At 44.8% G+C, this 24,477-nt stretch overlaps 1 protein-coding gene across 4 annotated transcripts; it reads left to right on the top strand.

Moving 5' to 3' along the window:
* The first annotated feature begins 7,540 nt into the window (after positions 1-7,540).
* On the top strand, positions 7,541-21,574 carry ENC1 (ectodermal-neural cortex 1). 4 transcript variants are annotated; one of them, XM_025387011.1, is made up of 4 exons: positions 7,592-8,712; positions 11,311-11,449; positions 12,490-14,304; positions 18,990-21,574. In XM_025387011.1, exon 3 carries the CDS (start codon positions 12,503-12,505, stop codon positions 14,270-14,272), a length of 1,770 nt encoding a protein of 589 aa, XP_025242796.1. In that variant the 5' UTR covers positions 7,592-8,712; positions 11,311-11,449; positions 12,490-12,502; the 3' UTR covers positions 14,273-14,304; positions 18,990-21,574. The 4 variants fall into 4 exon arrangements, with proteins under 4 accessions (XP_025242795.1, XP_025242796.1, XP_025242798.1 ...); XM_025387010.1 differs by lacking the exon at positions 11,311-11,449 and having other exon boundaries at positions 7,541-8,712; XM_025387013.1 differs by lacking the exon at positions 11,311-11,449 and having other exon boundaries at positions 12,626-14,304.
* The last annotated feature ends 2,903 nt before the right edge of the window (positions 21,575-24,477 follow it).

The raw sequence follows: 24,477 nt of genomic DNA, 5'->3' as shown, positions 1-24,477 counted from the left end.
CCTCAGGACAACTTATTATTGTGCGCAGAGGGGGCAGTGGCACTGGGTTGGCTGGTTGGAAATTGCTCAGTCTCTGCTGAGAAAATAGATGACCCAGCTGTGCCCTCTACTAGCCAGTCTAGAACACAGGAGCTCATAGCATTGTTGCAGGCTGGCTGGACCCCAGATTACATTTGGCATGGCTCATTTGAACGCAGTTTAGGGCTACGACGGCAAGAGTGGCTGCTCAAACGGATCCACAAGGGTCGACACACAATGTTCATTGTTTTATTTTTCAGTAGGGTTGCTTTGAACATTATCAGACCCTTCTGTAGTTGGTTCTTCATTGTAGCCAGAAGAGGGCACTATTGCTTTACCCAAATTCTGTGCCGTGGTCTATGGAAACCGGCATTTGTGTTCTGTGCTACAGTGTTCCATTCCTGGTTTTGTTGAGGGTGGCAGTTTCATTCTTAGGTGACTAGCACAAGAAACAAACAAACAAGCAAAAAAAGCAAAACAAACTTTTGTCCATAATAACACACATACAAAAAATTGGGATGTGGAAAGTTGTTTATATTTTATCAAGCCATAGAAAATTAGGTATGGAATTTAAAAAATGAACATGTATGCCGATGATATTGATCAAGATTCTGCCTGGAAAACCACTGTTTGGAAAATTAGAATGTACCTAGGTGTTCCTGTTCACTTTCAACAAGTGTCCCAGAAGAGGTGTAGAAGAAATTGTTGCAGTTTTGGAAAACCCTGGGATGTTTCCTCCCACGGTTAAGACAGTATAAGGGCAATATTACTGTGGGGTAAAGCTGAAGAACAGAAAATAGCAACAGTCACATGGTTCTTTCAGCAGATTGGGCTGGAGAAGGGGATTGGAGGTGTCAGGGGACTGCTGCCTTTCCTCTTGTCCTTCGGTACTATTTGAGTGTGCCTCCATGTGTATTTACTACTTTGACTAATATTAAGAATTTTTAAAAGTCAACTAAAAAAGTAAATATGTTTTTTAATACAATAGTCAAAAGAAATGGTTTCATCTCTTACAATATCTAATGTTTGGACCATTTGGGATACTTTTCTTAAAGCAATGCAAGTTTCTCAGGCATTAAATAAAAGCCCATTCACAGAGATCTTGAGTTTCAGAGTGCTTTCATGCTCTGTAATCCTCAAGTATCCCTGCAAACTAGATATTATAATTATTGGGCCCCATTTCACTGATGAGAAACCGAGTCTGAGGGAATAAATACTTTGCCCAGGATCACATATTTGCTAAATGGTGGCATTTCAGCCTAAACATGGGTTGTCTTGGCCTCCATTAGACTACCTCTGTCTTTCAGAGTTGAAAGGAGATACCTTCCAAATGCAAATACAAGTACACTGATGGCAGGCCAAGCCTAGACACCGAAAGGCTGGGAAAGAAGCCTAGTGAAACTGGGATATTCCTTAGCACCAACTATTAACACGATGCCTGTAAATAAATATTTGTTGAATGAATGACTGTTTGATTGGCTAAATGAATGAAATCACAACTTCTCACATAACTGTGGGTATGAAAACTGACATATAACTATTTGAATATACATAATTTTAAAAAGTTACCATTTCCTCCTGATATTTCAATATTTCCAAATATCCTCAGATAAAGAAATTGCAAGTCTTCCAACTTTATTTGGGATCTTATAGTGAATGCTTTCTAAAATTACTTATGAGGCTAAGGGAAATTTGAGGATGCTTGTATATATCCTTGTTCACGTTCTGTTTTCAAAATCATGAGGAGAAACACTTCTGGGAACTTTCTTTCTGACAACACGTGCATCAGTGTCTCTATCTCCTTCTTCATTCTTTGTTCATTCTGCTAATGTTAACTTGCAGCTTCCTGATTTCAGACTCCCGCCCAAGCTGAGCGGTAAGCAGTGAGTAGCATCTGTGCTTGCAGAGTACCATAAAATCCTTTTAATATTCATTCAAAGGTGCAAGCCCTTGGACCACAAAGGTCCCTTCTTCTAGTCCCTTCTTCATGCCCAGACATGCTCAGAGACTTGGCATCGTGCCCTAGAAGCAGAGCATATAGGCCAAACAAAACCTTCATTTTCATTGCTTCAAACAACGGTCAATTGTTGAATGTAATTACTTAGAACAAATTAAGAGTTTGGATCCAGGAGCCTTGGGGTACTCAAAAGATTATGAAAACCAGGGAGAAAAATGGTTCAAGATTCCCCTGGGTTGTGCAAGGCCACACCCCACAGAGGCCTTGTGTGATTCTGATAGACCCGAGTGAGCTTTTAGCAAGCACACTCTTCAAGATCTTCAGGGCAGGAAAAAGTAGGCGCCTATATTCCATGTATGATGTGTTTTGGCAGGGCTACCTTCTCCTAAATATAACTGGCTATTTCTTTTTAAAATGTGTGATTTCTTAAATTCTTTTCCCTTTGCAGCAGCTTAGTTTTTTAAAGTAATGGAGAATGAAGAACGAATTGTTTCTTCATCGTCAACTTAAGACCAGTGGTCCCAGTACAAAACAAGAAGACAGTATCAGTAAGAGATGGGAAAAGGCAAAGGCAGACTCCTTGAATTTGAGCTTTTGTTGCACAAGCTGTCTGCTTCTTGGGTGCGCAAGAAGAGCAGAGCCTCAAGTAGACACTATAAGAGATCTGTGAACTCATACAAGACACCAGCCTGTCCCTTAACCCAGTGCTACTGAGCAGATGTGGAAATAAGAATTTGATAAAGATTCAAGTCACTTTTATTTAGGAGAGTTACTCGGAACGAAATATCTACAGGTTTCGGGAATATTATTCTCCTTAAGCAGTTTACTAAGGAATCATGATAAAAGCCAGCATTATATAACCCTTCTCACGTGCCAAGCACTGTTCTATGTACTTTACACATACTAGTTTATTTAATCCACAAAACAACCTTCCAGCCAGGTACTGTTACTATCCCAAACTACAGATTAGGAAATGAAGGCACTGAGGTATTATAATACTTGCCCCTCAAACACCCAGCTACTAAATATAAAAGCAGGGATTGAAGCTTGGTTTTATTTTTAACACAACTGTTAAAAATAAAATAGTATGCGGCCATAGGAAGACTGGAACTTAAATGGAGATTAATGGATGTCATTATCTCCAAGTGATAGGTTTGTGGCTCTTCTTTTGCTTTTCTCTGTTTTCTATATTTCTACCATACATTGCTTTGAGAAAATCATAAGTGCTGTTTTAAATCCTGACCCTAAAATCTGTAACCTACAATAGGCTGTGAAGATAACTGTCTTGAAAGGCTCTGGAGTAGAAACAACATAAGCAGTCTAGATCACTTGATTTCCTAATGACCAAACTTTATAGAGTAACACAAGGAAAGTGACTCAAATATGTTTCTCTCCAGTCCTGTAAGCAGCCAATAAACTGTCTACTCCTTGAAATGTCACTTGGGGCTGTATAAGATGAAGGAGTCTCAAAGGAAGAATGAATTTCCCATCTATAACAAGCCCTAATAGAGGAGCTCAATATGAACAGTGGCGCTTAGTACTTACAGGACAAACGCAGACTTTCACACAAAATTTTCCATTAAAAATCATCATACAAAAGTCAGTTGTATCTATATGTAGCAGTAGTAAACAACTGGAATTTGAAGTTAAAAATCATACTATATGGAGCCAGGTACCATGGCACCCACTTGCAGCCCCAGCTACTCAGGAGGAAGAGGCAGGAGGATGGCTTGAGCCCAGGAGTCAGAGGCTGCAGTGAACCATGTTGGCCTGTGAATAGCCACTGCACTCCAGCCTGGCAACTTAGCACAGGCCCACCTCTAAAAAAAATCATACTACATAATCCAGTTTAATTCACAAAATACACATAAAGTGACACACATAATGGATGTAGGAAGCAACTGAAATGTTAAAATATGATCAAACCAATTTGGATGCAATCTTAAGAATACTCCTAAGGAGGCCAGGAGTGGTGGCTCACACCTGTAATCCCAGCACTTTGGGAGGTCTACATGGGTGGATCACCTGAGGTCAGGAGTTCGAGGCCAGCTTGGTGAACATGACGGAACCCCAGCTCTACTAAAAATACAAAAATTAGCCAGATGTGGTGGCAGGAGCTTGTAATCCCAGCTACTTGGGAGGCTGAGGCAGGAGAATTGCTTGAATCTGGGAGGTGGAGGTTGTAGTGAGCCGAGATTGCACTACTACACTCCAGCTTGGGCAACAGAGTGAGACTCTGTTTAAAAAAAAAAAAAGGAAAAAAAAGAAGAATACTCTCAAGCTTTATCATGATATCATGATGGATGTTTAACATAAACATAACTTTTTTTTTAATGCACAAAGATAGAAGATGGCAAACCAAAATTTCGAAAACTATCGATTTAGACCACTTGTCTTCCCCAGACAAAAAAGTGATAATTGATTTATAAAATGCTGATAACTTCTTGTATTGATTGACCTGTCTTTTTCATTATTCTTATTTCTTTAATAAACAGCCAGACTTTCCTCTCTCTCTCTTTTTAAAAATAAGAGGATTGCTGATGGAAGCTGAGGTCTCATTTTCCTAGGTTTACGTATCTGTGTTCTCACTGTTCTGAGGTTCTCAGATCCTCCTTTGGGAATGGAGTGCTTATTCCTCCAGCCTTTGGGTGTGCTGTGCTGGCAGCTCCCTCTGCAAAAGAGCGCCACCTTGCCCAAAGCCATGGTCCCTTCCCTGAGCAAGCTGCATTCAGCAACTGGGTAACGTAGCCCTATAAAAGCTTAGCCTTCTTGCCTCAAATGCGGACAACACTGTGAGGCCATTTCAGCTCCAGAGGTCCCCATGGGGTCAGCCAAGTCTTGGCTGACACCACATTCCAGCTTAGCGTCTCCATCTGTCCACCCTGCTTCCCTCCCTTCCCCTTCAGGGGTGTTGATCACAACATATGTGCTACTGGGAGGTGTGGTCCCTGGCTGGGCGTCCACTTGCCAACACGAACTTGACACTATGGAAGAGGAGCACAAATCTTTGGTGGGCAGTTGGCCTCTCTGCCACACTGTGTCTCCAGTACACGCTTTGAAGTCCATCTAGCAAATAACACGGGGAAGGAAAGCTGTGCTATCTTCCTTGCACAGATTCAGAAAGTGTTCTCACAAAACAAAGAGGGCACTTTTGGAATACCAGCAGGGAACATGTCTGAATTTGGGTGGGGCTTCAGGAGACCACAGGAGGCAGGATGGCAGCTGCTTAGCCTACTGTTTGTTCTAATCCCTTGAGCTGTCCTGTCCCTGGTACCATGATCGCACCGTGTTAATTAAATCATTCTCATTAATTCAGCCCAAGTGTAAATTAGGAAGGAATGAAGATAAATTAGGTTTGAAGGCAGCTAATACATTTAACCCCATGCTGCTTATTTTGCGGCCTAACAAAATAACATTGTTAAGGGAGATAACAAGCCCAAAGCCTTGGGCACAGCTTCTTAATAGCATTAAAAAATGAGACTTTGGTTTGATGTCACAAGACAGAGGCAAAGACCTGCTCCCGGGGGCCTACAGGACTGGCCTAATATCTTGTGTGAAGTGTTGGCTATTGTGTAACACGGATACAGTACAAGCAGCATTTCCTGACTTGTTTGTGACTCAGATATCTGCTATGTCTATGGCCATCCAGTTTTGATGACAGCCCTGTTTAGAAGTTTCTTCCAGTACAGAATGAAGACTTGCTCAGCTTTTCCTTGTGTGAGTGGGGTGATAAGAGTTACCTTTAGGATTGGCTGAGAGATGCTGTGGGATTATACAGTTTGAGTTGCTATGATCATAAATTTGCTAACTTGCAAATCATTTTCAGCTGAGATAAACATTAAAAACTGCCCAACTGCCCGAAAACTAGTCATACATTGGCTCAAGCAAACCGGAGTACAGTTTGTAGGAGGTCATCAGTAGCACACATGATTTCCAAACTTGCAAGTTTAGTTCTTGTGACTTTCAGCAGGAAAATGTTTTCCAGATTTTAGAACTTACATAAGCTAACGTCTTTTCTCTTGTGTTGCTTGTCTACCCGAGGCAGATGAAGCGAATGTATATGGTCACTGAATGCATTTCAAGATTTTCCAGTCTACAGCTTTTTTTCTTTCTTTTATTGAAGCATAGAAAGTGGCAACATTGGGTAGAAAAGATACAGGAAACTGGCACCAGTGGATGGTGATACAATGGCCAGAGGATTTCTTTCCTTTCTCAGCCCTGCCTGCTTAGCAAAGTTCTTTGCAAAGAGATCTGAACTTTGCTGTTCCCTTGGTTAAGGACATCCCGCAGTTTCCAGGCAGTAAAGATACATACCTGTCCCTAGTTCGGTCGCTTCCAGTGCCAAAATCTCCAACCAACCAGCTGAGCTATGTACAGAGTCCATTTCTAGGCAAGGGCGTCTAGGTGCCGTTTTAGGTAGATTTGACTCACAAAGGAGGCAGACAGAGCAGGTCTAGGAGGTGTCTAAAAGGTGCGTTAGTCGCTGCCTTGATGAGCTCCCCCACACCTTGCCACAGGCCACAGAAACATGTTTTAAAAAGACACATGTGCAATAGTTACACATTTCCACCTCCCATCTTTTCAGCACCTATCTCTGGAGTCTGCAGAGTTTCCATCTGTCTGGTCTTCGCTTCAGAACCTGAGTGCTGCTTGCCCACGCTCTGTAACCTCGCAGCCCCTCTGACTCGCCATTCGCGGTTCTTGCCATGAATTGATCCGGGCTGTGTCTGTGAAGCAGCCTCAAGCCGAGACTGACTCTGCATTAAAAAAATATATATACAGAAAGGTTCGTGGTGAGGCTGCCGAGTTAATGCTAACAAAGGACTTCAGAGGGCACTGTCTTTCTTTGTTTGCAAGGAGCGAAATTTCTCGGCGCAAATACCAGGAGGGAACAAGGGTAAAGGAAAGTGAAATTAGAGTGAAGAACTGACAGTCTTGGTTTCAGCAGTCTGGACTCTGGAAGCGCCACGGTGGGTCCTCCGTAGCCAGTTTAAACCGCTCCTGCACCTAGTGTTTTAAAGCAAGCTGGGAGGCGAAGCGCGGGCGCTCGGGGACGCGCGGACCCGGGGACGGAATTAACTCTGTCGTGGGGCCCTCACTCTCGAGCTGCAGAGCTGGGACACTGTTGCTAAGTGACTACGAGCCAGGCAACTCACATCTCCCTGGGCCTCGGTTTCCCACCTGTAAAACAAGGGGGCTGGACCGGTCGTCTATCCCGTTCCTTTATACACTTAATTCCAAACACCAAATAAAAAACAGACATTTTAGCTCCCAGTGGAAAGACAAGTCTCTAGTTGCAAAGATAAATGGGATTCGTAAAAGTGATCACCACGCGAGATTATTTTTCGAATCGCCTTCCTTTCTCCTGGCACGCGGGGCTATTAAACGTGTGTGTGCGCTGAGCCATTTCTTTACTGAACTCCAAACTAACACCACCGAGCGATAAAAAACAGGAGAGGGTGATGGAGGCTTTATCGCTAGGAGAGGAGGCGGCGTGGCTGCTGCTTTGAGGAGTTCACTTTGAATCAAGCGGCCGCGGCGATTGGCTGAAAAGCACGTGGTGCGCGCCCCGCAGAACTGCACCCCGGCTGCCGCTGCAGTCGCCTGGCTTAGGGCAGAGTCCAGCCGGGGGTGCCGCACCCGCTGGGGAATGGGGAGGGAGGACACATGGGAAATGCCTGGGGCTGGAGTCTCTTTGGCTCTCTGCCAGCAAGAAACTTAAAAGTCCTGGCTTGCTCAACCCGAGTGTCCCCAAAGCTTTCAGACTTTTGCCCTTCCATTGCCACTATCTCTCCCCACTCTGGGCGTCCTACCCAAGGAGCTATCTATGCGTGCCCAGGGCCTGTCCTGTGGATATCCAGCTCGCCCCTTGCTGCCCTTTTTAGAGCATCGCGCGGGCTCTGGCATCACCGAGCGTACAACGCCGGGCTGCGCTCCCCTGAGGTGCGTCCCTCAGATTCGGGACTGTCCATTAACCAGGCTGGCTCAAAGAGGCGCAGACACACTCGAACCCGGGAAAACTTATTTTATTCTCGGTTCCCGGGGTTGCAGCTGCCAGCGGCTGAGACAGCGCGTCCGCTTTGTCTCTCTGCAGTCCCCGCAGCCCCCCCTCTCCCGCTTCCTCTCCCGATTAACTCCCCCGACACGCTCTTCCCCAGCTCCTCTCCTCCTCCCACTCCTTCTCCTCCTCTTCCTCCTCCTACACCACGGGCCGCGCTAATGCGCTTCCTCCCTCCCCCGGTGTCGGTCTCTTTGCATACGCGCCCCCTCCCCTCCCCGCCGCGCCACTTATAGCGGGGCGCACCGCGGCGGGGCGCAGACTGCTCTGGCAGCCGGAGAAGAGGCGGTGCGGCGGTGGCGCTGCGGAGACCGGGTCCAGACGCCTGGCGGCAGCCGGCGCACAAGGCGCTTTCTAGCTCCCTCCCCCGAGCGCACAGCCCGCCTCCTTCCGCGGCGCCTGCAGTGGCAGGCTTGCTCTCCGCTCCGGTGACGCGCTCTGGTAGACGCTCTGCGGGTCCTGGACGCCGGGGCGCGGCGTGGGGACAAGAGGCAGAGGCGAACGCCAGCGGTAGCCAGTCCGCGAGCCATCGTTCGGGGCGCAGTCCTCTCCCCGGCTGGCGCTCCTTTCTCCGGGGCATTCGCCACCGCTTCCCGGGGCTGAGACGACCGATTCGTCGCCTCCTTGCCCGTGACCGACGCTAGAACTCAGTTGTGCGTTGCGGCCAGTCGCCACTGCTGTAAGTTTCCCCCACTGCCCCGGACCTGTTGCAGGCGCTGCCGGCTTCAGGGGCTGCTTCGGCTGCAGGGGTGTGTTCGCGAGGGGTGAGCGTGCTCCGGGCAGCCGGCAGCTTCCACTTGAGGCCAGGGGGAACTCTTCTAGGTGCGGAGACCATGGTGCCCGCCGCTGCCCTTCCACAGCAGGCAGGAGCCGGGCATCGCCAGAGAGGTCGACCGGCGGTGCAATGTCCGGGGCGAGCCGCTGGGGAAGCGAGGAGCAGAGCTAAGGATACAGTCAGCCTCTCTCCTCCGCGGAAAGCAGCGCTTTCCTGGGGGTGAATGTCGCGCTGCGTCGCTCCCCGCAGCCTCCAGGGCGGAGCGCGCGGAATCGTTGGCCCACGTTGCATCCTTCCCGGCTCAGAGGAAAGTTGGGGCCACGCACAGACACCCTGAGAGCGGGCATGTTCACTGCGGCGGAAATGTCTTATAGAGAATGAATGAAAACTGTTTTCTGAAAAACTAGTTTCTTGATCTGTCGTGTTAACATTATTAGTTACAAAGGATAGGAATTGGTGGGCGGGGAGATGAAACATTGAATTTATCCACATGCAGTTTGGTGTCACACAGGCATGGCCAGCTTGTTAAATAGCTTTGCAAGTGTTAATAAAAAGACTCTGGCAAGAAGCTACTTTTGTTAACAAGATCTTTATAATGTTCTGTTGTTACTGGTAATATAAATGCCCAGAAAAAAATCTGCCTAGTTTCTCTTTTGATTGGATTGAGATCAGGTTCAAAACCTGGAGAAGCGTGCGGGACGCTAAGCATTGGAGGCAGAGAGCCTGAATTAGGAGCATGAAGTGAACTGAAGTTACTGTAACTGAAGCCCTTTTGATGTTCACAGTAATAGCAGCCCTTTTCTCTGTCTTCTTTGTAGACGCAGGTTAAGTATAAGTGTGCATTTTCTTGGCCACTTACTTGATATGCAAAAATGTGATTTCTCTAGGGGCTTAAAAATGCTGGAAAGATGATTCATTTTATGTTGAAGGTGTGTTCAGTGACTTGTATACATGGTTTCTGCTGATATTTTGAAGTTTGCACACTTTTAAAGCAGAAAGCAAGTATTTCCCCTTGGGTTTCCAAGTTTACTTTTTATTTTAATCAAACATTTTTGCAAGAATGTTGATTGTGATTTTGGCTGTGACGTGCTTTTCCATCTGGATGGTATCCAAGATGACAGGCTAGGCTCTTCCTTCTGGCTTGTTGGGCCAGCCTGGAACATACAGGAGCATAAACACAGGATGTGGAGAGATGTAGATCCTATATCCTAAGGTCTTCTAAACAAATTGTTTTCTTAGCTGTAGGTCTGGTTGTGAATGTTGTTTTGCACCATCCTGAATCTAATGTTCAGGGAAATGTGTTCTGGGCCCAGCATGATTCCAGCTCAACGTGTAAGCATTTTGGTGTCTGTGCACCTAGTTTCAGGGAACCTCATTCTTCCTTCAGTCAGGGCAGCATTTGCTCTTAGCCTGAGAGGCAGTAGCTTCATAGGAGTATGTAGACAGTCTATCCAGGTTTAGACTTAAAGTCTTCCTCCAAATACTTCAGACTGAATGTACTAATTAAAATAACAACTATGGTGGTGGAGCATTGAGAATGCTAATGGATGTTTTAACCCTTTGGAAACCTGATGCATTCCCCTAGGTTCACATGGTCATTTTCCAGAACACTGGGCATTGGTTAGAATGGAGTAGACAGTAGACACTTAGCCTGAGGTGGGAGTGAGGCTGGCTCCTCACCATTTTTTATATCCCAAGTCACTGTGGAGATTACTGGGTGCTTTGTAAAGTCTTCCTAACACTGGAGCTCTAGGACTTTGTTGCTTCCTTTCTTCCACTAAGCCATGTTTACTCATCATAAAAAATTACATTCCAAAAAGGAAAGAAAACTAGTTGCATCACCTAATGGCATGAGGTATATGTGTCCTGCCTCTGCCTTTGTGGTTTTCTGTGCAGTCTCACAGCGGGGCTCACATCTGGTTGGGGAGGTGCAAGTTAGTATTTTAGCCCATGAATCTGTGGCAAATCATTCATTTGCATTTATTAATAATTCTTAGAATGTAAATTTAAAAATATCTGAATGGTTAAAGGAAACAGAGTTTCAGCTGCACTTTCAGGACTGGCTGTTCTGTGTCTGGAACAGATACTGTAACCAGCCACACAGTTTACCCTCTGGGGATAAACAACGGGATAAACAGCTTCCTTAGGAATCCTTGGACAGGCAGCTTCTTGAGGACTTCATTCCTTTGAAGTAACAGAGGGGTGGTATAAAAGAAAAGGATGAAGGCATGTGATTCAGTTTTTGAAGATGGATGACAAGCATTTCCTATGTCTCTAGCCTACTGTTTTCTTACTGAAGAAAGCCAAAAGATAGCATTAGATTCTACTATAATTTCATTGTAGATACTGAGGAAAGCACTGTAGTCGGCAAATAAATTCTGAGGTGGTCCTAAATGAACAACAGCTGGCAAAATACACACACACACACACACACACACACACAGACACGTATTTTTTGATTTAAATAAAGCAGTGTTTGCATTTTGAACTCCCTCTATGCAGGTGCCAGCATTTGCAGGTATATAGGAACAGTCCTGGTGATGCACTATTTAATCAAAAGACAGGGGTGGATCTTTTGTTCTTGCAAATGGTTTTCCAAGAATTGATATAAAGCGGGAAGAACAGAAAACAGCAGTCATGAGTATGCTACTCAAAATATTCTTCTTTTTATGTGCCAAATCCTCACATTGGAAGCTGTCCAGAGCAAGACAGGTAGTTGGTGATTACGGCCAGAATTTATTCCGTGCTTTGACTAAAGGCTTGCTGATCAATATATGGGTATTCAAATTGGGGTGCTTTTAGGACTCCTCAGTGGTAGAGCTGTGTGGTTAGAAATTAATCTTTAACTTGGGATGCCGAGGTGGGAGGAGCAGGAGTTTGAGAGCCTGTCTCTACAAAAAATAGAAAAAATTATCTGGGTTTGGTGGTGCACACCTTTAGTGCCAGCTACTCGGAAGGCCGAGGCAGGAGGATCACTTGAGTCCAGGAGTTCGAGGTTGCAGTGAACTGTGATTGCACCACTGCGCTCAAGCCTGGGTGACAGAGCGAGACTTGGTCTCAAAAATATGTACAAAATGAAGTACATTATCTGTAACATTTAAATAAAGGTCTGATCGTTGCAGAAGTTGGCCTTACATTTCCCATTTACTGTATGTGCCGGGAGATTGGGTCTTACCAAAGGAATTAATTAATTATTAGGTGTTTGTTTTACACATGGCTTTATGTTGCATGAGGCATGAAAGCCAGTGCCCATCCTGGCATTATGAGAGCAGGAAACCTGGCATTTTAAGTGGCCCGCAGTGAATCAGCTGGACTACAACAGGGAGCTGTGAGAATGAGACCTCACTCCTCTTGGCTTTTGCTGACTTATATTCTAAAAGACTTCAATGGCCTGAAAGTTGGCAATCAGGTTTTCCAAGATCAACCTGCTTTTTATGCAGTGATTTTTTTTTTTAAATGGTGCAGAGTTCAAATAGCTCAACAGTATTACAGTGAATATCTTTCTTTCTGGGTAGCTGTCTCTGGCTTTGTCCTGGAATGGCCATACACTATTCTAGAATAGTAGGTGGCATGGTCAACTACAAAGTGTTCTGTTTTTTGTCCCAAACCATTGTTGCTTTTGTTCTGCTGTTGTGAACATCAGGAGCATCATTTTTAATTTATTATTATTATTATTTTTAGGAGTGGAAACAAAATGTCAGTCAGCGTGCATGAGAACCGCAAGTCCAGGGCCAGCAGCGGCTCCATTAACATCTATCTGTTTCACAAGTCCTCGTACGCTGACAGCGTCCTCACTCACCTGAATCTTTTACGCCAGCAGCGTCTCTTCACTGACGTCCTTCTCCATGCCGGAAATAGGACCTTCCCTTGCCACCGGGCAGTGCTGGCTGCATGCAGTCGCTACTTTGAGGCCATGTTCAGTGGTGGCCTGAAAGAGAGCCAGGACAGTGAGGTCAACTTCGACAATTCCATCCACCCAGAAGTCTTGGAGCTGCTGCTTGACTATGCGTACTCCTCCCGGGTCATCATCAATGAAGAAAATGCAGAATCGCTCCTGGAAGCTGGTGACATGCTGGAGTTTCAAGACATCCGGGATGCATGTGCAGAGTTTCTGGAAAAGAACCTGCATCCCACCAACTGCCTGGGCATGCTGCTGCTGTCTGACGCACACCAGTGCACCAAGCTGTACGAACTATCTTGGAGAATGTGTCTCAGCAACTTTCAAACCATCAGGAAGAATGAAGATTTCCTCCAGCTGCCCCAGGACATGGTAGTGCAACTCTTGTCCAGTGAAGAGCTGGAGACAGAAGATGAAAGGCTTGTGTACGAGTCTGCAATTAACTGGATCAGCTATGACCTGAAGAAGCGCTATTGCTACCTCCCAGAACTGTTGCAGACAGTAAGGCTGGCACTTCTGCCAGCCATCTATCTCATGGAGAATGTGGCCATGGAGGAACTCATCACCAAGCAGAGAAAGAGTAAGGAAATTGTGGAAGAGGCCATCAGGTGCAAACTGAAAATCCTGCAGAATGACGGTGTGGTAACCAGCCTCTGTGCCCGACCTCGGAAAACCGGCCATGCCCTCTTCCTTCTGGGAGGACAAACTTTCATGTGTGACAAGTTGTATCTGGTAGACCAGAAGGCCAAAGAAATCATTCCCAAGGCTGACATTCCCAGCCCAAGAAAAGAGTTTAGTGCATGTGCGATTGGCTGCAAAGTATACATTACTGGGGGGCGGGGGTCTGAAAATGGGGTCTCGAAAGATGTCTGGGTTTATGATACCCTGCACGAGGAGTGGTCCAAAGCTGCCCCCATGCTGGTGGCCAGGTTTGGCCATGGCTCTGCTGAACTGAAGCACTGCCTATATGTGGTTGGGGGGCACACGGCCGCAACTGGCTGCCTCCCGGCGTCCCCCTCAGTCTCTCTAAAGCAGGTAGAACATTATGACCCCACAACCAACAAATGGACCATGGTGGCCCCACTCCGAGAAGGCGTTAGCAACGCCGCAGTAGTGAGTGCCAAACTCAAGTTGTTTGCTTTTGGAGGTACCAGTGTCAGTCATGACAAGCTCCCCAAAGTTCAGTGTTACGATCAGTGTGAAAACAGGTGGACTGTACCAGCCACCTGTCCCCAGCCCTGGCGTTACACAGCAGCAGCTGTGCTGGGGAACCAGATTTTTATTATGGGGGGTGATACAGAATTCTCTGCCTGCTCTGCTTATAAATTCAACAGTGAGACTTACCAGTGGACCAAGGTGGGAGATGTGACAGCAAAGCGCATGAGCTGCCATGCTGTAGCCTCCGGAAACAAACTCTACGTGGTTGGAGGATACTTTGGCATTCAGCGATGCAAGACTTTGGACTGCTACGATCCAACATTAGATGTGTGGAACAGCATCACCACCGTCCCGTACTCGTTGATTCCTACTGCATTTGTCAGCACCTGGAAACATCTGCCTTCTTAAATGCAGTACATTCTAAAGAGAGTGAGCACGAGGTAAGAAGTTTAGCTATAGATGCAAGTCTGCATATAATGAGGCTATTGCGTAAGTTCAGTACATGGGGTGAGATCTGATCCACAGAGACTGTACTGCAGAGGTACTACCAAAGCTGTAAAAATAAGAGAGCTGGTGCCCCTAGAACCTACCAACTTGTGTTGACCACAGCCTCAGCCCCCCAATGGCATTAGCCAGTGGTTCTCAGCTTTTACTGAGCCTCAGAATCTCCTGAAGAGCTTTTTATTTATTTTATTATTATTATTTTTTGAGACGGAGTCTCGCTCTGTCACCCAGGCTGGAGTGCAGTGGCATGATTTTGGCTCACTGCAAGCTCCGTCTCCCGGGTTCACGCCGTTCTCCTGCCTCAGCCTCCCGAGTAGCTGGGATACAGGCGCCCATCACCATGCCCAGATAATTTTTTGTATTTTTAGTAGAGACGGGGTTTTACCATGTTAGCCAGGATGGTCTTGATCTCCTGACCTCATGATCTGCCCACCCCAGCCTCCCAAAGTGCTGGGATTACAGGCGTGAGCCACCGCGCCCGACCCTGAAGAGCTTTTTAAAAACTGCCCATACGAGAGACTTAGTTTCATTTGGTCTGGGGTGGGGTCCAAGCATCAGTATTTTTAGAAAGTTTCCGGATGATTCCAATGAACAACCAGGTTGAGAACCCCTGACCTCTGTTGAGAATGCCAGCTAATGTTTATTGAGCCCTCACTGTGTGCTTGCAGCGGTGCCACGTGGTTTCCCAAGATCGTCTCATTCTATCCTCACAACAACTCTGTGGGGAATTATTACTAGCTTCGTTTTATAGATGAAAAAACTTCATGCATTAAGGAGGCTAAGCTGCCGAGTGAGCAGAGCTTAGTAAGTGGTGGAACTGGTCAGGAAGTCAATGCAGGGGGTCTGGCTCCAGACATCTGCGCTGGAGCATCGTGTTGCACTGCCACTGAATAAACTTGAGCTTCACATCCGTGACACCAATGTCATCCCAGGTGATACTTCATTTCTATTCAAATTTTGCTTCCTCAAACCCTTTGTGGAATGAATAGGGTTTAAAAAATGTATTGCCCAAATTCATTCCTAGTTTATTCTCTCCAAAATTGTTAGCGTATTTTAAATGTTTTCCTTAAAAAGTAGCACCCTTTAGGGCATTTATTACCTTTAAAGATAAATCTATATCTGTCTTTGTAAAAGGCTGCATGTACGTAGCAGAAATTTGTGCAGATAACACTGAGCCACCTAAACTTCCAAAACTATGGCCTTTCAGACTTAGTCAGGCTGCCCCTATTGTCAAGGCTATTGTCAAAGTTGTGTTTCTGCGTCATATATCTGAGTACATAATAGTTGTCTGTGTATTTAAGAGTATATAATGCTCTTGGCTCAGATAATTAATAGGCCTACACAGGTCAGAGTTCGCAAAGCTCATGGCTGCTTTGCTGCTAAGCATTCTTAGGATTGGCCCCAGGAATTGCTTAGGCATGTGTAAGTATAGCCCAGCGCACACAGAATGTGTTGATTTGTTTTGGTGATTCATGGGCTTATTACTAATAATAAGAGAAGAAAGTAACTGCTTTGGAGGAACTACGATGAAAACAAACTCATTTACTTGGGAACTTTTGGCTCTGTTTTCCCTTGTGTATTTCACACCTTTGAAGGGGACTTCAAAGGGAGAAAAGGAGATCTAGGCCTAGTGGCAAGCTAAGCACAGAGGGGTTTCATCTCATTGGTCTTTTCTTTCCCCATCCCTTACAACTCATTTAGAAACATCATTAAACTTGGCCTTACTCTCACATTTCAGCTTGCTATTTGTTTTTTTTTTTGAGACAGTCTTATTCTGTTGCCCAGGCTGGGGTACAATGGCGAGATCTCGGCTCGCTGCAACTTCCGCCTCCTGGGTTCAAGCGATTCTCCTGCCTCAGCCTTCCAAGTAGCTGGATTGCAGCGCCCACCACCACACCTGGCTTTTTTGTATTTTTAGTAGAGATGGGGTTTCACCGTGTTGGTAAAGCTGGTCTTCAGCTCCTGACCTCAAGTGATCCACCCACCTCAGCCTCCCAAAGTGCTGGGATTACAGGCGTGAGCCACCGCGCATAGCCTTCAGCTTGCTATTTTTTTCACTTCTTCAGTTATCTCTTCCACCCTTCGTACAGTTATCAGAGTTCTGAGTTATGTCATGCTTTCCTGGAATGAAACTCCTTCAAAACAGCAAGAACAGTCAGACACCTCCTCTGGGGAGCAACTGGGCTAATAACGTCCCACACCAAACTGGTTTTTTGTAGCCTTGCTGGCATCTCAGTAATCTTGAATAAACAAATGCTCTGAAAGTGGTTATTTCATTTGAGATATGAATGCATGACTCACCTCTAAAGCAGGTTTAAAGAACCTCCTAGGCAAAAGCATCAATTAACAGCACACTTAGTTGGGTGTTAGTCCAGAACTGACTATATTTGCACAGAAGAGCCATAAAAATTGCTACCAGGGTGGTGGTACATAACCACAATGGGCAGGCTGGCTGGCATCCTTGGAACAAGATAAGGAAATTGAGGCAGAAAGAGGAGAGAAGCCACGTGTGTATTCTGGCCCTAGTTTTAAGTTCTAGACCTTTCTGAGTTTTAGATTGCTTCTCTGTCAAATGAGTGGTTTGATCTATAATTCCCCTGTGATCTGTCCCAACTCAGACTTGGGTCAATTGATAGGGGAATTAAAAGAGGTGAAAATACCTAGCCCAGTGATTGGCATGTAGTAAGTGTTCAATATTCAGTTTAGACCCTAACTCACTGTGAGATAATGGCAGTGGGATTAGCTTTGTGTGTGGTAGGAAAATGAGGTTTCTTTGACTTTTATCTGCTTGTTATCTTTAGACTTCATTTTTGGTTCCTCCTTTTTCAGCCCAGAGTGAACATGTTGGCAAACACTTGACTTCACCCTACCCTGGGTGTTTGAACTGAATCATACCCTTCCGGTCCCTGGGAAACAGAGCAAGTAAAGTGTTAATTTATACGTGAAATAACATCCTCTTCATCCTTGGTGCTACCAGTGAGAGAGTCAAACACATAAAAACTAAATTTGACAGGGCCAAGTTTGCTGCTTTTAAAGGGCAGCATAAGCGCCTGATCAAAGCCACTCTTTGAATTTCCGACAGGGAGAATGTTGGTTAAAATGTCTAAAGTTTACTACACAAGATAGTGCTTAAAACATTTAAGAGGGGGTTGGAGTGCCCTAAAGTGCTGGGTAGGTAGGTCTCAGTCCCAAACTGCAAATTCCTCTGCCCTCCAAATGTAGGTGTTAACTGAATTAATACAGTGTTGAACAGAAAGTTTCCCTAGGTCTTAAAGCTCATCCACCAAGGAGGTTTTATCTGCCTCCTGCTGCTCTGTCAGTGGGTGGGAAGGGCAGAGAGGAAATTACTTTGATTATCCTCTGTTTTCATGGTGCCCGTGTGGCCTCAACCTAACTTAGGCTTTGATTTGCTTTGTTTCTTCTCTAGATTTTTTTTTTTTTTTTGGTTTGTGTCCTTTTTTTTTTTCCTGTTTAAATTTGCAATTTTGGGGGGGGGGGGGTGTGTATTCCTTTTTTCCTGTTTGAATATGCGATGTCTTGAAATTTTATATTATTACAAGATACATTCTTTTGGCCTAATGTTGACATATAGGTTACAAGGAAGTGGAGGTGGGGCAATGACACCATAGTCTAAGGAATGCCTTGAAAGCTTGAATCACTGTTAGGAAACAGCCAAAAGAAACAACTCATGAAATGAATCAGGCTTCTGAACACACAAAAGCAAAGTGGGAAGAATTCGATGCAAGTCATGAGTGGCTCCTCCAGAATTCCCTTTGTCTGTACTTAGAGTTACAGCAATAAGGATACAAAAGCCGTCTGCAGAATTTCCCCAGATGAAATGAGAAATAAATAAATGGGAAGGGTGAGCAGTGTGAGGAAATGCAAGCTCTATGAAATGTGCAGGCTTTGTGGTTACGGCACTTTGAACTGATATTCACACTTGATGTAGGTAGATTCTGTAGCACTGGTATGCCGTAACTGCTGGCATCTAAGTGTGGACTAATGAACTTTGAGAATAAACTCCAACCTTGGGCTGTTGAGGCCTGATACGTTGTCATGTGAAAGGAAGCGAGACTGATTTCTGCCATAATGGATAGCAGAGATGCGTTTAAATACGAGGATTAGTATGTCTGCCTCCGAGATGGTAAAGTTAATTTGGAATCTTTCATGGTACATGGGCCAAGGAGGGTTTGCAGAGGAATCTCCCTTCTTTTCACCCTTTAGTGATCACTTTACGGTGGCTCTGTTTAACCACAGAAAGAAATTTTATGAATGTTGGAAGCAGAAGATGGCAACTCATAATAGCATCTGGACATATAGGTTTGGATTTGAACGTATATATACACTTAGGAAAGAAGTGAAGGTCCTTCTTTAGACACCACTGTTTTTGTCAGGCCATCCATCTGCTTGGATGCGTACATGCACACTTGTGCATTTAAGGCAAGCACTTTAAATATCTTTGCACAGTTCCTAGTGAACATGTAAGACCTTTGGAAGCAATATTGTCCAGCTCCATACCTAGTTTAATTTTTAAAATTTTGTGGCTAAAAAGAAAAATCTTAACTATGGCATCATACAAATCCTTCATGCTTTTTTGTTTCGTTTTTTTCGTCTGTTTCAGCTCACTCCATCACTCGATGCTATAATATGAGATTTCTACTTTGGAGAGGCCAAGTTTAATGAAGAGAAAAAAAGGAAAAGAAGTTAAAAGAAGTTGCAAGACACGAATAAAATCTGCTGCACCTTGTAAATGCTCTAACTGGACATGAAGGAAGGGGGCGGGCGGGGGTGGGATTTTTGGTGCAAGTAGCACATGGTTTAAATATGAATGAACAAACCTGTGATCTAGTCCTTGTCTTGTAATTGTGGATTAATGTCAACGTTAATCAGCCCCCTCAAAGGGAGAGAAAAGCTGGACCTTTTCCCTTGCTGTACCATATTCAGCATTTGATTTCCATGGGCTCCACCATTTATGTGTAAAATTTGAAATGGTTGTCACCTCTCTGAGGAGAGAGCTTGAAGCCTCCACACCAGCTGCTGCTGGAGAGTCAAAGCCCAACTGTGGGTCCAAGAGGGAAGCTGGCTGGGCTGGCTGAAGAATGAGGACCACTGGACTCTCCGTTAATCTCTAAGGGGTCTGCTCCCCAGGAACGTTTCCGAACAATGGGGACTTTGTTGGTAGCCATTTGGTAGATGTTCTTTTCTATTTATAAGTGACTTTAAACTTTTCCTTGGCTGTTAAGAAGTTTGTTATAGATTTAGCTATTTATTGTTCGATGCCTGCATGCTGAAACAATGCCTACAGCTGTCTTCACATGTATGGACGTGTGTGAATGGTTGTATGTTTTGCACATTTTGTGGCTGTTGAGATGTGCTTTGCTGCACAAACATGAAAACTTTTGAGTTACAATTTGGAGTATAACTGGAGGGTGGGTTGGGGAGGGGTGGATTTTAAAAATGTCAAGACAGGGAAGGATGACAAAATGGAAATTTAAATGACATCCTAGAGGTAGAAAAACCATGGAGATCACTTTTCTCAGACTCACCAGATTTTAATGGGATTTCATGGGGTTTGGTTGTACTGATGGGGTAAGGGGAGGCTTCTTTCTGCCCTTCTCCCCACTCCCATCTGATTTACCTAATTCAGTCTCAGCTGCTGACATTTGGAAAGGACCAAATTGCTTTACAGTTTTTTTCTTTGTGTAATATCTTGAAATCCTGGAAAATTCTATGGAATAGTTCTGTATATAGGACACAGGTAAAGGCATTGTCCAAAGTTTATTTATTTATTTATTACCTTATGAGAATGCTTTGCCACAACCACAGTTAATGGGAAAAACGGAAGTATCACAGATGGAAATTAACTCACCAGATTTCTTGACCCGAACTCCTTCTCTTCTTGCTGTATGATTTAGCAAGTTCTAGAAGGTCTCCAAGACAATAATTACATTGGCACAATGTATACTTCAGTGCTCACCCTTAGGCAAATCTCTTTTTAAAAAACTCTTTGGTGCACGAGTAACACATTTGGCCACAAAACACCAAAGAATTGTAAGCAGTGGCCCCTATTGAGAAGGTTTCCGGCAGAGTTGGAAATCAGTTGTGAATACATTCTTTGCTAGTTGGAGTGCTTGTTTACTAAGCATGTGCCGTCGTAGGTATTAGTGCTAGTCTCAAATAGGTGCTTCCCCCGAGGTGCGGGGGAAGACCAAAGTTTGCAACTTGAACTGCTTTCGTCCACGTTTCTCACATTGCTGTATTTTAGAAAATAGGGGTTAAGACTGATAACAACCTTTTACATTGTGACCGTGTTTGCATTGTCTAATGACAGATAAATCCTTAACATTTCTCTCCACCTTAGTACTTTAGACTAATTGTGCTTGTCCGTCCATGCCATGAATGAGTGGGCTGTAGTTGGGCCAAAATAAATTAGCTGTTGGAAGAAAAGAATCCCAGTACTTTCCAGCAGTCAGTCCCTGGTTCCTAGATGTGTTCTAAGCAATGCAAATGTCTAATTGTCCCCCAGTGGGCATAGTCAGTGTCATTTATATTGTAGCAGTTACAGCTCTGTAGTTTATGATGCAAATCTGCCAAGAGAGATGTATGTGTCACTGCATGGCTTCTGAAGGCAGGATGGATTTTCTGCAGCTGTTTCAAAGTTGGGCTCTGTCCTTGAATCCTCTATTAATTACTGTGTGTGAGCCAGAGGGAGCTGTGGTAAGGGTTGGGCCCCCAGCCTGCAGGGAACTTTCTGGACTCCTGCTCTTTGAATTGATATAGGCATTTGGTCTCACTACTTGACCATTGTCACCCTGTGAAACGTCCCACACTTTGAAGCAAATACAATTCACAGCACAGTACACACAAAAACCTTGGCATAAGACAGAGAAGGTTCTTCTTATTTTGTGGGCTGGTTGCTGTAGAAACACATAACAAAGGGCAGCCCTCCACTTCTGGTATAATTGTGTAGCCGCTTTTCTCTGGGCTTGACACCTGTCTTGAATAAGAGTGATTAGAGCCGCATAATGTCCCTCTCTTGGCTATTGACCATGTGGTTCACGTACAAAACTATGTAAGTTGAAGGAAAATGTTCATGTTCATATGTACTTGTTTGCTATGACTACATTTTGAGGTTTTGTAAAACTTATTTTTTTTTTTCACAATGTGAAACTGAAGGTCAATAAATTATTAGAGATTTTCTCTTCATTATGTGTGTGGGTCTTTATTTGAATAAGACACAATTTGAGGCATTGTAAACTTGTGCCTTTTCTCGTCTGTCCAAAGAAGGATCGTTTCAGATATTCCGAACGTGTTTTATTTCACCATTTAGTGATAGTTACAAAGGTAATTTTGCATACTAAGTAAAACTTTTGTTGACCATTAGAGTATCTCTTTAAGCAAAACAAAATCCTTCATTTATGGGTTATTCGCAGCTGGGAATATAACAAGTCACACGCCATGCGATATTAAGACAGAGTACTTTATATTAGAATGAATTTAGTTTTTTGAAATCCTCACGTGGGTTATATTTTGACAGAAAGCTGTTAGAGAAGGAGCTGGAGTTCAATCCTCTTTTCATCTGCTGACATCTGCTTTAGAAATCATTTAAAGTGGAAATATATGCATATTATTTCTGTACTGCAACAGAAAAGCACAAGTTTAACCCCTCATGGACACCTAGCTTCTTCCAAGCTGATGACTGTCCTAGCTGGCTCTGCAAAAGACTAGTTGAAGCCTCCTGCCCCCATCTCATGTTGGCTTCATGTCACACTGAGATGCTCCTTTATCGCTCGGGTTGGAACCATTATTGTTTCAGTGTGCAGAGCAAGGTTGGGCATAACCTTTTCTGGGTAGAAAATAAATATTACCTAATTGGGAACTCTAGGAGAGCTCACAAGTAGGCATAATGCAATTATAGCCTTTGCACTTTGACCAAGATGCCAGAGCAGATGCCTTGGGTTTGACAGGAGGATCATTCGGTTCTGTGCCGTGTGAAGCTGGTCTACAGCCAAGCCTTTGGGGACCAGTGTCAGCCCTCAGATTCCAAGTGCATGATGTTGAAGACCCCTGGAAACCCTGTTGATGACACCATATGGATGACACTAAATGACAGGGAAGAAGGGCAGGTTAGTTAGGAGTTGACGGATGGGATTTAGGCTCAGGAAAACGTCTTGATGTTAATCCCTAGAGGGGTTGAGAATGGTTCCTATAGAAATGATCGTGAACAGACATTTCATTCTCTAGAGTTGTTTATCATCTCAGTTGGAACATGTAGACAGATTAAAAAGATACTTCAAATTCTTAATTTTCATTCATTTGGAAATTTGATTTCATTTAGATAGATCACACCAAACAGTGGCTATGGTAATAAAAATCTGGCCACAGTAGGGAAACGGGTTGGAGGTCAGCAGTCCAGGGCCGGGACAGCACCCCGACGAGGCCATCAGGCCTCATGCTTGCAGGATGGCAGCTGCACCTAATGGTATCACATCTGCTTTCCAGGCAGCAAAAGTGGGGGCAGACAAAGGGGAAAGGGCTCAGGCCAGAGGACATTCTCCCTTTTTCTTGGAATAGTAATAGTTTACCCGAAAGGCTCACCAGGAGACTTACACTTACCTCTCAGTGGCTGGAACTGGGACACGTGAACTTCCCAAGATAAAAGAGAGCCTGGGGAGGCAGTACTTTTATCTGGCACACTGCCACCCCATAGCAATGTGATTTAATTAGTAAGGAACAAAGTGAGAGCAGACGTTGGAGGGGGAACTACACAGATTATTCTCTGTAGTAGGTAGGCTTATCTATTACAGCAATAGTTCCCAGTCTTTTTGGCACCAGGGACTGGTTTTGTGGAAGACAGCTTTTCCATGGATGGGGACTGGGCCCAGAGGCAGCAGGGATGTTTTTGGGATGAAACTGTTTCACCTCAGGTCATCAGGCATCAGATCAAGCTTGTCCAACCTGCCACCCAGGACGACTTTGAATGCAGTCCAACACAAATTAATAAACTTTCTTAAATTATTTGTGATTTGTTTTAGCTCATTAGCTATTATTAGTGTATTTTATGTGTGGCCCAAGACAATTCTTCTTCCACTGTAGCCCAGGGAAACCAAAAGATTGGACATTCCTACATTAGATTTTCATAAGGAGTACGAAACCTAGATCCCTCACATGTGCAGCTCACAATAGGGTTCGAGCTCCTGTGAGAATCTACTGCCTCCGCTTCCCCGGCTCCGCTGATCTGACAGGAGGCGGAGCTCAGGCAGCAATGCTCACTGGCCCAAGGCTCGCCTCCTGCTGTGCCGCCCACTTCCTAACAGACCACGGGCATTGGTCCGTGGCCCAGGGGCTAGGGACCCCTGTACTACAGGGAATCATCAAAGAGTCAATGTAAACTATAGCCGCATTCATTAAGTGATGAGCTGAGATTGTGCTAAGGACCTGCTTTACAGTTATCTCATTTAATCCTCATGACAAATTGAGGTGAATATAGGGAGATTTCTTAACATCTCTGAGCCATAGATCCTCTGCCTGTAAAATAAGCATGACTAACATTCCTTCTAATAGAAAAATTTAATAATATAAGAAATTTAAGAGCAAGTACCAGGTTCAGTGCCTGGCACATAGTAGGTCTTCAGTAATTTTTAGTTGTCATTTTAAAACTTTATGTGGAGAGAGACACACATAAAAATCTGAGTGCTTATGCTGTGCCAGGGACTGCGTTAAGGGTTTGCATGCCTCTCACCTTGCTCATCCCTGCTGGCAACCCTGTGAGAGCAGGCGCTATTATTACTCTCAGTTTGGAGATGAAGAAACAGGTCTTGAGAGATTATATAACTTGCCCAAGGGAGTGGTGGAGGTGGAGTTCAAGGCACACTCTGACCTGCTCCTCCAGGTCCAGGAATGTAGAGGAAGGTGATTCACAGGGCTGAGCCTGACTGTGAGAAACCCAGGGCTGCCCTGCGTTCCATTGTGTGGGAAACACCAACTCTGTGAGGTGGTCTGAGGAGACCTGCATCTGGTGAGCCCCGCCCTGGACATGAGGACTGAAGAAGCCAATGGAAAGAGTTGATTGAGACTCAAAATGTTCCTTGACAGCCAGTTTCAGAAGA

The sequence above is a fragment of the Theropithecus gelada genome, chromosome 6 (assembly GCF_003255815.1).
Source record: "Theropithecus gelada isolate Dixy chromosome 6, Tgel_1.0, whole genome shotgun sequence".
NCBI classification, from domain to species: Eukaryota; Metazoa; Chordata; class Mammalia; order Primates; family Cercopithecidae; genus Theropithecus; species Theropithecus gelada.
The sequence above is the reverse complement of the archived record's forward strand: the minus strand, read 5'-3'. Positions and strand labels throughout refer to the sequence as shown.

Excerpts from the sequence above, each read along its gene's own strand:
- ENC1 (XM_025387010.1), top strand. The coding sequence starts at position 12,503 with ATGTCAGTCAGCGTGCATGAGAACCGCAAGTCCAGGGCCAGCAGCGGC.